General features: G+C 34.2%; 1 protein-coding gene and 1 long non-coding RNA gene across 8 annotated transcripts in view; one reads left to right on the top strand and one right to left on the bottom strand.

The window, feature by feature from the left end:
* LOC105835276 (casein kinase I) overlaps nt 1-14,648 on the top strand; it is a 49,826-nt gene that overhangs the window by 12,452 nt on the left and 22,726 nt on the right. Inside the window, exons 8-10 of one of the 7 annotated variants that reach the window (XR_004962076.1) lie at nt 834-1,018; nt 1,728-1,753; nt 10,569-13,635. Coding sequence is in view for 5 of the 7 variants with exons in the window: in XM_036282383.1 (XP_036138276.1) it covers nt 834-930; nt 11,291-11,369 (176 nt within the window). In the remaining 2 variants the exon portion in view is untranslated. Of the gene's footprint in view, nt 1-833; nt 1,019-1,727; nt 1,754-7,109; nt 9,522-10,568; nt 14,168-14,648 lie in introns of those variants that run through there. The other 6 variants (XM_036282385.1, XR_004962075.1, XM_036282383.1 and 3 more) reach the window with 6 other exon arrangements.
* Nucleotides 4,147-7,103, bottom strand: LOC114254054. The gene is made up of 2 exons (XR_003625468.2): nt 4,503-7,103; nt 4,147-4,426 (listed from the first exon to the last, which is right to left on the bottom strand). It is a non-coding gene; the product is annotated as an uncharacterized LOC114254054 (long non-coding RNA).

The raw sequence follows: 14,648 nt of genomic DNA, 5'->3' as shown, positions 1-14,648 counted from the left end.
TATTTCAAGTTTAAATATGCGTTTTAGTTCTTGTTACGATTTTTGGATATAAATAATATGTCATCTTTCGATATATAGATAAAATATATAGTCTTAGATTGCAGGTTTACGTAGGTGGGTATGATATACAATATGTACTGTGAAAGACTTGTGCTTTGCAATACAATGAGTGCTCTTTTCTGTCTACGATTGTTTTTTTTTCTTATCTCCTGTTTTTCTCTTCGGCAATTAGTTACTTGCACGATTGAATGTACTGACAGATATTATCGATAAGATATTTATAAGAGAGAAAGAGGAAGAGAGAGAGAGGTAGAAAGAGAGAGAGAGAGAGAGAGAGAGAGAGAGAGAGAGAGAGAGAGAGAGAGAGAGAGAGAGAGAGAGAGAGAGTGAGTGAGAGGGCGGGAGGGAGAGAGAGCCGAGTTTTTAAATTTTAAAGAAACTGTTTTGAACAAACATTGCTACTTTCTTATTTTTAGACTACTTTTAGATTTGTGTATAAACTTTTGAAACCTCTGCTGTGTGTGTCGAGAGGTCGTAGAAAGCTTTTGTGTGTATATGTATATGTACATATGTATATACACACATAATACATTTTATTTGTATAAAGTAATTTACATACAATCATTTGTGTGTTTACACACACGCACGCACACACACACACACACACGCGCGCGCGCGCGCGCGCGCGCAGCCACATCCACAAAGAGAAATCATAAAATCGAAAACCTATGAGCACGATGGCAGCGAGTTGACAAAAGAACACACGTAGAAATGTTGGCTGAATTTCTTTTGCTGTTTTTCATGCATTGTTTTTTTCTGATGCTCTCTTTCAGCATCGGGTGCAGGTGGACAAGAGCGAAGGGTCAGCATGCGATTGCATCGTAGAGATACGCTACTAGCTGCTGCAGGAGACATGCAGCCCAAGTCCAAGTGAGTTACTACACAATATAGAATAAATTCGCTAAACAACTGGGTATAACTTGCTCTGCTAAACTTCGCGGACGTTTACGAAGAATACGTAAGTTTGTACAAACAATTGGATATTTCCAACATTAGTTACTTGTATTAGTATAATGTAGATAAGGAGAAAATTTTTGACTACACATATAGGACTTTTTTTGTCTTTATTATACACTTAGATATTAAAATAGGTTGTTGTGAATTTTGCAATTTTTTTTTCATTAATTTGAATTTGAGTTTGAGTTTTTTACATTGAAAATGAAAATGTCGAAACATTGATAATCTTGAAATAAGTTTTAATTGTAGAAATATCGAATAAAAATTGTGGATGTTTTATTTTTTTTTAAAGCGATTTCTATTTATTTTTATTTTATTTTTTTATTATTTATATATTTTGTTGTGTGTGTGTGTGTTTATATAGGTTTAAAAATGTTTGGATATTGATTAAATAATTTAAAAATTGTCCAATTGACAAAAGAGAAGAAAGATTCAGATTAAGCAGATACAAACAAATATGTTGCTAGTTTTTGGCAACTTATTCTAAAATTATTTTACAAAATTTTTCTTATCGGTAAAGGTTCAGAGCTTGTTACACTCTCGTTTTCGGTTGCATGAACGTTGCACATGTGAGGAAAAATTGTATTTCAAGCCTGTTTTCAAATATATTTATATTTGTATATCGAGCTCTAGTGACTATAATACTAAATATGAAAATATGTAATATATTAATAATGATATAAGTTTCAATTTTTTACTACATTTCACAGCTCTCATCAAAATTCACGATTTATCGGTGCGTGATAAAGCCGATTTTAAGATTGCAATTTGTGTTATGCTTATAAAATCTGTGCTAGATTATGTTTTATCTATCGGTACGCATTAGTTGACTGCAAACGCTTAATTTTGGTAGGAAGGTGGTGTCGCAATACCGTGGCATGGTACTTTAATTAATTAAACATTAATAGAGAATAAATAGAGATCAAATAAAATGGAGGGACACATTTTGTATTTGGAAAGAATTCTGAATGTGCATAAGATTTCGTACATAGGATGTCTTGTCACATACATTATTCTTTAATGGTATATTTTTTCGAATAAATAATAATAATCTTTGAATTACGTTTGTAACGATTAAAAAATTGATTTTTTCACGGATTTAAGGGGTTACACCTACCTGGACGGCCGAAAAACGCCTAATTTTGACATTTTAATCTTGCTAAACTGGTAGTAGGAATTAAGTGAAATTTTGTGTGATTATTGAGAGAGACTTATGTTTTGATAATAAAAAAAAATTTGTTTTATTAAAAAATGATGACGGAAAGAAAAAATATAGCCGCTGGCACATATTGAGGTTTGAAAAAATGCATTTTGTGGTGATTGCTCTCCTACCTAAACGATCCATTTGAAACAAAAAAACAAAATGGTATTTTTAAATTAACCCTCTGCCTACACATGGGGTTACGGTAACCCCAGTCGATTTTGAAATGCCCGCTACTTAAAAGTATTTAGTAAAGGGACGCTGGGACTGGGGCGGAAAAAAAGTTTGAACTGTGCTCTACTTATTCCTCTTTAGGCGTTGTCAGTATTCTGAAAACAACAGAAGTAGGAGCATCGAAAGTGTGTGTTGGGGTTACAGTTACTCCGTGTGTAGGAAACGTAACAAAAAGTGGAAAAATTCCAAATTTGAAGAGTAAGTAAAAGTTATTTTTTTGTTCATTAAATGTCATTTACGCAACAGTACTTATATACATATGTTACCAATTATTTTGCGAAAATATACTGCAATTGTAGCATTACAAATTAAAATTTTTTTCTATAACAAATAAAATCTTTTATAATAAATATTTTTTGCATTAATAATTGTGTTTTTGTGTATTAATAATTATATTTTTTAAATAAATATTACTATTTTCTTTTACTATTGTGTTTGACTGCATTAATTTTTTACTAAATTTACATTACGAAATAAATATATTTTTTGAACAGAATTAAAAAACTGACGATAGATTCTTAAAGTACAACTCTTCCCCTTTCTATTGATCACCATTTTAATTACTTTATCTATTTTTTTTAAATACGGGCGTTTGAAAGAAAGGCAAATTTTTACAAAAATTTTTCGTTCCTTTCTCATTCCTTTAAAAAAATCTCTTTTCTTTTAATATCTTCGACTTTTCAGCCAAGACCATCATAATTTTGAGATTTATTTTTTTTGATTAAAAAAAAAGAAGTTAAAATTGATTGACTACATTTGGAGATATAAGTCAACGAAATTTTGAGGTTAGCGTAACTGTGTGTAGGAATCGGGAGAAAAATAAGGTGTGTAGGCAGAGGGTTAACAGTAGTGGTTTGTCGGTGACGGTTGCCGATTGTCGATTTTGTCGTTTGTTACAAAATGGCGATGAGTTGAAATTGAAATTTAAAAATAGCAAAAAATTTTTGTCTTTTATATTTTTTGATTTTTAATGGAGATCGATTTAAAAAAATAGATCATCACCGACAAAAGAATATTTCTGTGAGTATTGTGTAAAAATTTGAGAACGACCCATCGATTGGTTTTTGAGATTTCGTGGTCACCGTCTTTGAAAACAGTGTTTCGAGAAAAACGCGTTTAAAGTTTCAAGTTCTACTATTGTTAACAGCTGAATGTTACACTCTAGTCGCCAATTCCGGGGCCATATGAAGTAACAACGAACAATAAAAACCCGAAACCAGTACCAGTACCTTCCAAACAAGCACACACAGGAGAATGCTGTGTTCGTGCGGGTTGTAACCTTCTGGCGTCTGGCTGCGTCAGGTAGTAGAATTCGAGCACTCGAACGCTCGATCTCATTTTACGGTAATTCCGCCATTTTTGTAGATATCGACATGAAATTTTTAGGATATATTCTCGGAACTTGAAGCTTCAAGAAAATGTAAAAAAAAAAGAATTACCGCTAGGTAGGTGTAACCCCTTAAATCCAGAAAAACAAATAGCTGATAGTTTTTACTTTTTATGTTTTATGTAATTTAGAGTGATACAGATGTTTAAAATTAAAAAGTAACTGTCAAAGAGTATTGTTTCATAATATTTTTGCTTTAAGGGATATTGTCAAAATTATCAGAATATACTTATTAATGACGTAGCAAAGACATCCTGCGCATACTGATAATATATGAATGTGTATATTCAGTAAAAAATACAAAGAATATTTATATTTATATTTAATTAGCGAATTACATACATACAGTATTCTCTCCAAATAAAAAGTTATTGTTTGTTATTGATTACACTCTCATAGCATAATTATTATAAACTAGTTGACGAAATTAAAGGAACAAAAGTTTGAAATAGCTCCAAGTTTGTAAAAGTTGAGTCAAAAATCTGAAATTTTTATATGATGTAGCCCGAAGTGTCGACTTGACCTCTGCAAAATCTCCTCACTGTGGGTCCAGTAGTTTCGGAGTTACGCCCCCTTGAGGCAAATCCCTGTTAAAAATAAAAGTTGCTCGGAAAAATTCGAAAATAAACTAAGCCAGTTTTGTAAGTGTCCTTTAAAGTATACCTGACACCCCCATTTCTTTTCAGCCCTGATTTGCCACCCCTTTGGTCTGACAGTGAAGACAGCGTTTTGCGTTGAGTCCGTCCATCCGAGGACAACTTTGTAGCACCACTCGGCTTTAAAATCGTTAAATGTCGAAGGCCCCACCCTTCTATGACTCCTACCACCCCGCGAGGGTGGGTTGGGCAATCACTCCTAACACTAATAAGCCTCCGTAGGTGCCTTCATGCGTCCGGAAAATTCGGAAATGAGCCGAACCGCACCCGTAAAGATCTTTGGCACGCCTTCTTGACCACGCACGAAACCCACCCCTTTTAATCTTTATCTGCTATTCTTTTAGTCTTCCTTTTTATTTCCTTTTTGTGTTAGGTTTCCTTTCCTCCCTAGATTTGCCCTATGTGCATCTTTCTTTGCTTTCATGCCTCTTCCAGCTGACTCTTTGTCTGTGTCCTTTTTGTTCTTAATTCCTTTTATTTTTTCCTGAAAAACGCATTACTTTTTTATGTACTCTCTTACATTTTTATATTTTTTATTTTTATCTTGTTTGTGAGACAGCAAAACATTGTTAAAGCAAAACAAAAAAAATTGTGAACACAAATTTGTTGCTCTAAGGCAATGCGTTTGTACAAAAAACAAAGAAAATAAGAAACAAAACATGAAAACTTACAAATAAGAAAATTAAAAAACTGGAAAAAAGGAAACAAAAACAAAACAAATAGTAACGAGAAAACTGAAAACAAATGAAATGTCTTCTTCCAAACTACAACATGATAAAGTCATTGTGAGATGTAATTTAGAACAAGTGAAAAATTAGTATAGGACTTATCCCTCCTAGTCAGGGATCACATTGTTCTTTTTTTTACTTCTGCTCGGTTATCATTATCTTACTTTTTTCTAGAGAGGTTTCTATTGAAAAATTAGTTGGATGAGGACTGAGGTGAAAGGTGAGATGAACGTGCTGATTATGACGATGTCAGTTGGCGAAAAGGAACGAGTGGTTTCTTTATTCACATACGGCTTCTAATTTCTGCAACAATAGTTAACGTGATGTAATAGATAATAGGAACATAACACCAATAAGAAGAGAATTGACAACACTAATTTCATATATGGAGTAATTGTAATTTACGGTTGAAATCTTGTCACACTGAAGATGGCCAAAACCAATGGCCGAAACGTTTGTATTTGAAAAATTTTATCCTTTCTCAAAATAATTTGTAAATAGCAACTAACATCTAGCGTCGGCTCTATAAGCGTTTGTTTTATTGTTTATTATGTAATATTGAGAACCTTCGAAGAAATACATTGTGAAATTCTATAAAATTTTGACGCTCTACCGAAATATCGCTCTCTTTCTTGCCAGCGGCATTCTAAATTAAACCTATGTAAACAAAGTCAATTAAAATGTTGCTGACATTTCAAGAAAACAATTCAGTTTGCTTCGAACGCTTTACTTGACTAAGCGATTTGTCAACAACTTTCTTTTTTTGAATTTTTTCCTGTTAAAGGCCATTTTGGCCTTATTTTTTGTTTTTGTAATGATTTGAAATGTCGGCAATATTTTGATTGATTTGGTTTACAGTTGGGTTAGTTTGATTTAGAATGTCGCCAGCAAAAAGAAGAAAAGCGGTTTCGAGAGTGTCAAAATTTCATTTGTTTTTAGCTTTTTTATTATTTGTTTTGTTTTTGTTTCTATTTTTTTCAGATTTCTTATTTCCTTGTTTTATGAGTCCTGTTTTGTTTCACATTTTTGCTTTGTTTTTTGTACAGACGCATTGCCTTAGAACAATAAATTTGTGTTAAAATTTTTTTTGTTTTGCTTTAACAATGTTTGCTGCCCTACAAGCAACATAAAAAAAAAACGAAAAATATGGAGATGTGCGAGTACACGAAAAAGTAATGCGGTTTTCAGAGGAAAAGGAAGCATCAGGATAATCAGGAACAAAAAGAACGCAGATGAAAAATCAGCTGAAAGAAGCATGAAAGATACACATAAGGAAAATCTAGGGAGGAAAGGAAACCTGACACAAAGAGAAAATAAAAACAATATGGCTGGAGAGACAACAAGGATTTTTTTAATCTCAAATGCATGTTTTGCCCTGAAGCGATCACCTGTAGTCTGGCACAATCGCGACTCGCTGTCCGACTAAAGGAATAGCAGGTACAAATTAAAAGGGATGGATTTTGTGCGTGGTCAGGGAGGAGTGCCAGAGAACTCTATGGATGCGATTCGGGTCATTTCCGAATTTTTCGGACGCATGGAGGCATCTGCGGGGACTGAGTAGTGTTAGGGGTGGTTGCCCAATTCACTCTTGCGGGGTAGTAGGTGTCATAGAAGGGTGGGACCGTCGACATTTAATGATTTTAAAGCCGAGCGGTGCTACAAAGTTGTTCTCGGATGGACGGACACAACGCAAAACACTGGCTCCACTGTCAAACCGAAGAGGTTACGGATTGAAAAAGGATTGAGGTGTTAGAGCGCACCAGGGTCACTCTAAGAGACACTTATAGAACCAACTTAGCCCATTTCCGAATTTTTCCAGGCCGTTGTCCATATCATATTGCCCTGTACCTTTCAAACTGCAACCTTGCAATTTTTGTTTTTGACAGGGAGTTGCTTCGAGGGGCGTAACTCCGAAACTACTGGACCCATAGTGAGGAGATTTTGCAGGGGTCAAGTCGACATTTTGGGCTACATCGTATAAAAAATTCAGATTTTTGCTCAACTTTTACGAATTTGGCGCTATTTCAAACTTTTGTTTTAATTTTGTCCAGTAGTTTTTTATTTTTAATAAATAATATTTCGAATATAATTAACAAATTAATATTACAAAATATATATAATACAAGATATAATATCTATATTAGAGAATATATCTCTAATTGCCTGTAGCGTGTGTTAACCTAATCGGCTATATAATTTTGAGACTATCGCATGTGAGTTTGATAAACTATGTAAACTAATAACTAATTTTGAATAATTTTCTTGATTGATACAAATTTGATTATATTTGATGTATTATTAGGATGCCAGTGCACAGTTATTGTATATAAAACAGAATTTTTTACATTATTTTTAATAAGTGTAGAATACTTATAAAAAAGGCACTTTTAATAAATTAAAACTTTTTTGTATACTTTAATTTATTTTGTAACTAAAAAAAATTATCACAGATTATTATGTCGGTACATTACGGGACTATAAGATTGTAGTGTTTTTAATGTAGGGGAAGAGGGGTAACATGACGAAGTGGGTAAGATGACGAATCGCTAATTTTTCTAAACTAATAATAAATTTCGATCCAGTGTTGAATTCATTTAGGCTTCAGATAATAGTAGATTATCTACACTGGAACCCCGCGTTAGCGTACTCCGTTAGCGGAAACTATCCCCTCCATATGCACTCGGCCCACATGAGTAGCGTGTGTGGGGGATAGCAATGAGCAATGCAGTCGCGTATTTCACGGAGTAGGAGTGAAACCAAGCAATAGGAGATAACCCCGCGTTAGCGGACCAAAGCCCCGAACAGTCCGCTAACGCAGGGTTCCAGTGTATTGTAGTTTGGTTTCAATTGGTTCACAACAGTGGATAATATAATAAGAAATATGTTTTAGGTATAGCCATGCATACTTTTTGGCACTTGTTTATAGGGAATGATGTAATTATAGTAAATACTTTCGGTTTTTAAATAAAATCGTGATACAGTATAGTTAAAAACGCACATACTAATGCATTTCATATTTTTTATTTCTCGTAATGTTATATTTTTATTAAATAAATAAGTGAATACTACGATTGTGCGGGTAAGATAACGGATAACGCCAGGTGACGCATTTGTACTTGAAGATTATGTCCTGCAACGAACATAATTGTGTTAATGTTATGCAAATTAAGTTTGTGATACCGATTATATTGGTAATCTATAAGTAAATTTTATTATATGGATTTATTGATTTCGTTATTAAAAAAAAAGTAGTTGTACTATTAATATAATATATTTTTAAATAAATAAAAAAATTGGTGTTTATACAGATAAACAATAGATAGGTTACAATGGCACTTAATTTGACTCTTTTTGCTACTGAAAGTCATCTTCCCCACATAGGGGGACAAGATGACGAAATTGACATGTTCTTAGAAAATCAAAATTTTAATTCATTTAGCAGCTTTTAATTCTTATGGTAAATACAAAAGGTTTTAGTGAATCTAAAAAATGGATTATTTTTACACTATCACAGAAATTAGGAATAAATCTTAAAATCGTCATTTTATCCTCCTTTTTCCTACATTTTATTTTTAAAAATATTAAAATATAAAAATTAAGGTATGACTTAAATTAATTTAATTTGAATCTTGATTTAAAAAAACAATTAAAAACAGTTTTTTTTACAAAATTATAAATTTAGAAAGATACTTATAAAGAAAAAAAGAATATTTTCTAAAACGCGCTATTTGTTTCTCTGTGTGGAGACTTTCACATTTGTCTTTCGAAATATGTAAGGCTAAACGTAGCAATAAGAGCGTAATGACACGGAGAATAGCTGGACGACGCTGGTTATTGCACAACTCTGTTTAGTAACTGGTTTTCCATTTTTGAATGTCTGGAAATCGTAAGCTTGATTTATAGAACTGATAAACAGCATTGTTGTTACATTCTCGTTAATATGCGTTCCATTTGAGAAGATTAGATTACAATCTCATATGTTTTTTAAATTATCAATTTTATATAGAATGAATATTTTACTCTTTAAACAATATTTTATAATACTTTCAGATACAATTTTATATAACATACAAATGATTAATAAGAATTAAATGCTTACAGTTTTTCACATTTTAAGTAACAAGCAAAACGTTTGAAATCTACCACAAAAATTACATCTTAACCCTCTGCCAACACACCTTATTTTTCTCCCGATTCCTACACACAGGAGTTACGTTAACCCCAAAATTTCGTTGACTTATATCTCCAAATGTATTTAATCAATTTTAACTTCTTTTTTTTTAATCGAAAGGAAAAAATCTCAGAATTATGATAGTATTGGCTGAAAAGTCGAAGATATTAAAAGAAAAGAGATTTTTTGAAAAGAATGAGAAAGGAACGAAAAATTTTTGTAAAAATTTGCCTTTCTTTCAAACGCCCGTATTTATTAGAAAAAAATAGTAATTAAAATGTTGATCAATGGAAAGGGGAAGAGTTGTACTTTAAGAATCTATCGTCAGTTTTTTTCTGTTCAAAAAATATATTTATTTCGTAATTCGTAATGTGAATTTAGTAAAAAATGAATGCAGTTTAAACACAATAGTAAAAGAAAATAGTAATATTTATTTAAAAAACATAATTATTAATACACAAAAACATAATTATTAATACAAAAAATATTTATTACAAAAGATTATATTTGTCATAGAAAAAATTTTTAATTTGTAATGCTACAATTGCAGCATATTTTCGCAAAGTGATTGCGACATTGGTAATATATGTAAGTACTGTATGCGTAAATGATATGTAATCAACAAAAAAATAACTTTTACTTACTCTTTAAATTTGGAACTTTTCCATTTTTTGTTACGTTCCCTACACACGAGGTAACTGTAACCCCAATACACACTTTCGATGCTCCTACTTCTGTTGTTTTCAGAACATTGACAACGCCCAAAGAGGAATAAGTACAGCACAGTTCAAACTTTTTCCCCCCCTCGGTTCCAGCGTCCCCTTGCTAAATACTTTTAAGTAGCGGGCATTTCAAAATTGACTAGGGTTACCGTAACCCCATGTATAGTCAGAACGTTAAGAATCATATTTATTTTTTACAATGAAATTAACCATGTCTTAAAAAAAATTAAAATACACTTTTATGTTTTAGTTAAGGTTAATTTAATGTTCTGTGCTTGGGCATTCTTTTAAATGGCTGTGCATGTTTACATGCACGTTTTAAAACTTAAATTTTTTTCAAGCATTCAATACATCTATTTTTGACATCTAATTACAGCATAGATATGCACAAATTATGCGGTATTGAAATTCACAAAAATTCCGCTTTATGTTCTTTTGTTGATTTTTTTCAGGTAACCGAAAGCTATCGCACTAATTCTAAATGACAAAAGTAGACAAAGAGGGAACGAAATTTTCTCCTGTGCCACGGTAGAGAACGCCGATCATGAAAAACTCTGATCATGGAAAACTTTCATCGTGCGAGCCTTCTCTCCGAGTTCATTTTTCCTCATAAGCTTGTTGATATCATCGACCTATTCACGTTATTAAGAATCTTACGTGAACGAAAGAACTTGATGGTATTATTATATTTAACAGCAAAAGAAGAACACAAGTGATTCTTACATCTTTATTCGATAATAACGACTGTATTTTTGAAAACGTTAAGTGTCTTCAAAAGAGAAGAGGAATAATAATATTTTAATCTAATTTGTTTCTTTAGAGAGACTTGCTATTAGCATTTACATTCTCGCCAAAACTCTATTGTACTTTAGTGTGAAGAATAATCAATTTTATTAAGTTTTTCTATTGAATTATTGTCTCGCCCTAGCGTCAGTCAATTAATCGATCTCACATGAAATTATAGACAAAGAGAACCAAGTAAGAGTGAAACTGAGGAGGCTAGATGTAACAGACGAGAGAAGGAGCGCCGAAAAACAAAAAAAGAGCGAAAGAGAGAGCGCGCGCGCAAGAGAGAGAGAAAGAGAGAGTGAAAAAGAGGACAAACTTTAGCTCATTTATGTAATGAAGACCGTGGCACGATAATGTCGCTGTTTTGTGTCTTTTGTTTTGGAAGCGCCAATGCGACGGCAATCGCTCCACCCACCCTGATGATCAGACGGGCAAGCGTGCAACACAAGAATCAGCAGCAATAGCGGATTTATCGTCTTCGTAACAACTAGCAATGTCGTTCGTCAAAAATGACGACTGCCGTCGATTACCGCCGCCGTCTGCACGGCGCTTTCTCACACATTACCGCGAGCCAGAAATGAATTTACGTGCTATCACGCGCTACCTTCCGACCAATGGTAATTGACTTTTCCGTTATCACGACGTCACAAAGATTGTCAGCGATATGACACGTGATGTGTGCGTTGTGCGTGCGTGCGTGCGCGCGCCGATGGTAGTGCCTGTCCGTGAAGTGGTGATGGAAACAACTGATGGTCGCAACTGTTTCATGCCTAGTGAACAAAAGGATAAGGAGAAAAATTGTCGATTGTTCTTCATACGTCAAAAATGGAAACACCGTGACTGCGTTGCGGTGACAAAGTATAATGATGTAGGTATCGGCAATGCTTATTGCATCTTCAAACGTAATGAAGCAGCCTCTTATTGCGGTGCGCAGGATTCTCAGGAGACTCGGCAATCGCGCGAGTCGATTTTACTGGAATTTCTCTCTTGCAATCGGAACAAGTCCTGAATTGATGAACAGCTTCTCAACAGTAACGTTGAGGAGGGTAACGACGCTTAAACATCGCCGAATCCCTAGCGTTCTTTATACACCGGATGATGAATCAACCGTGATAGGTTTTTTTTCTTCCGTAGCGAATCATAAATGTACAGTACGCGGATTCGATGATGGATTCTCGCAGTTGTTCACGAAAAAAATGCATAACAGCACAAGCGTGTACACTTTGAGAGAAGTATACATTTCGTCGCCTCTGAATAAAAGGGCGTTAACTCGGAAGCCGATTGAAAAGGGCATTAACTCGGAAACCGATTGGAAAAGATGTTAACTGGGAAGTCGGTTGAAAAAGGCATTAATTCGCCTGATAAAATTGTTCGCTTTATTTTAAGTTGGCAGCACTGCCGAAATAATTTTCGTGCTCGATTTAAAACATAAACATAAACATTGAAACGAAAATGAAGATGCACATATAGGTAGAGCATTAAAACTATTTCGGCAGTGTCAAAACTTAAATTGAAACGAAAAATTTGAACGCGCGAGTTAACGCCTTTTCAACTGTTTTCCAGTTAACGCCTTTCTTAATCAACTTCCGAGTTAACGCTCTTTTCAAACAGCTTCTTAGTTAACACTTTTTTATTCGGATGCGACGATTTGCAGTTTTTACAACACGTGATAAGTTACAAGTCGAGCCAGCTTTGCTTCCTCTGAATTCAAGCCGCATAAAATGCCATTCACAAATATAATAAACGATAAATACTTTAGTACAAGTAAAGCAAACGATATTTCTCAAGGTTTGATAGCGTGTTTATAATTTGTAAATTGTTTTTGAAAAGCAGCGGCTTTCGTCAAATAGTAATAAAGTGAAATACGAAGGGCGCGTCGTAACGGAAGACAGCGATGATATATCAAAGATCGTAGTATTTCGTATACGTCATTTACATACATTATACATATATATATAAATTTTTCTTGACTAGTATGTATGTATATATATTTTATATATAATTTGTAAATTTACGTATGTGTCCTGTGAGTTCTAAAAACTTAAATTTGTTTAATGTTACATAAGTCGATCTCTCGATGACTTATGTAATTATTTGTTAATAAAACTTGATTTGGCGAGATTAGCATTCGATTTTCACGAAACAGTCACAAGAGCTAATATGACGTTTCGTGATTCCGTGCTATTATATTACCGTATACTGCTCTACCGAGCTGAATACGTTTGTATAAATGTAGAATATTTTTTTGTATAAATCGCAACATGTGTACATAAACCGGATGCATCGATAATCGAGAAACTGACGTGTGTAAAGCTATCACGAATTTTTGCACAAAATAAAAAGATGCTTTCAATAGATACAAATGAGATGATATAACCCCCGTGTTAGTATCAAAAGGATCAAGTGCGATCGGAAAAAAAGTCAATAAGTGCAGCCGCAGTTTAGTGTATTAGACATCGCTGAAATACAGTACAGCTCGTGTCTTTAACTCGGGGTGTCGTTACTCCAGTGTAATAATCGTGGATAAAAATAGGTGTCGAGGAATATCCACGTCCAAAAGAATAACAAAAAAAGTCGCAAAGCATTAACGTTGAAACGTTTACGAATTATTTTCCGAGAGAATTTGATCGAGAGGAAACGGTGCTCCTTTTTGGTCTCGCTGAAGCAATCTCGCGTCGATTTATGACACGACGGTAGGATAGATTATGATCATTTCATAAAAAAAAAAAACTAGTTAAACGATCATACAGAACGTGGTACAATGGTCGCATAAGGAGGAGGCGAGGAGTACGTCTATAGTTTTTAGAGACAATTCGTTTGGTTGTGTTAGATGATAAGAACGAAGAAGAAGAAACACGATTGCGAGTTTCCGAAGAGCGTTTCTATCTCTTCGGCATCGATCGGGCGTACTGTACAAGTGGAGTATCGCGCATGTAACGGATTATATTATACATATGTATCACCGCGGTTCACATTATCGTTACCGTGCATTATAATAATCATACGTGATGATGGAGATGATGAGAGATATACCAAGCACGGAAATGGACCCGGACGGGGAAACATACTCGCCGTCTAATGACCGACGGACCTCTCCTCGTTCCGCGACAAACCTTCGTGCCCTTCCCTTTAAGTACGGTACGAATACTAACCGAGAAAGAACGTAAGAATGAATGCTTTAACGCTACGCGCTCAGTTTTGCTTACCAACTTTACTGGTTTTTCTTTATTTTTTCTTTTCCCCTAACGAACTTTCCCCGAAATGAACAAGAATACAACGCGTAGCGAATCACGCGCGGTACACGTAAAGAAAGCGAACGTTAGTAAGCATTACTGAGGCTTTATTCTACTAATGTGTGTTTATTTGTTTGTACGTCGGTCATGTTCAAAATTTAGCGTGCGTGGTACAAGAGGAAGATCGATGGCTGGGAAAGGTACATGCGTGCGCACGGACGTACTTCAATGTAAGAGAGGATTATTGTGCTGAGAAAAAGTTTATTCTGAGAAGAGCTCTCGTATTCGTGTCTCGTTGACACGTGATATGCGATTGTCACTCCACGTTCATCTATGAAGAGATCTTGCTTCATTGACTGGGTTCAGCGGAGAATGTAGCTTTGGAACTGTTGTAAAATTATTTTATATGATTGGTTTATACATTTAGATCCAACAGGGACTAAGGGCAAGAACCAATCGTGTTAGAGAATTTTACAATAGTTTCACCGTTACATTCTCCGCTGTAGGCCT

The sequence above is a fragment of the Monomorium pharaonis genome, chromosome 2 (assembly GCF_013373865.1).
Source record: "Monomorium pharaonis isolate MP-MQ-018 chromosome 2, ASM1337386v2, whole genome shotgun sequence".
Classification (NCBI taxonomy): Eukaryota; Metazoa; Arthropoda; class Insecta; order Hymenoptera; family Formicidae; genus Monomorium; species Monomorium pharaonis.
Note: the sequence above shows the minus strand (reverse complement) of the source record. Positions and strands in the feature narration are given on the sequence as shown.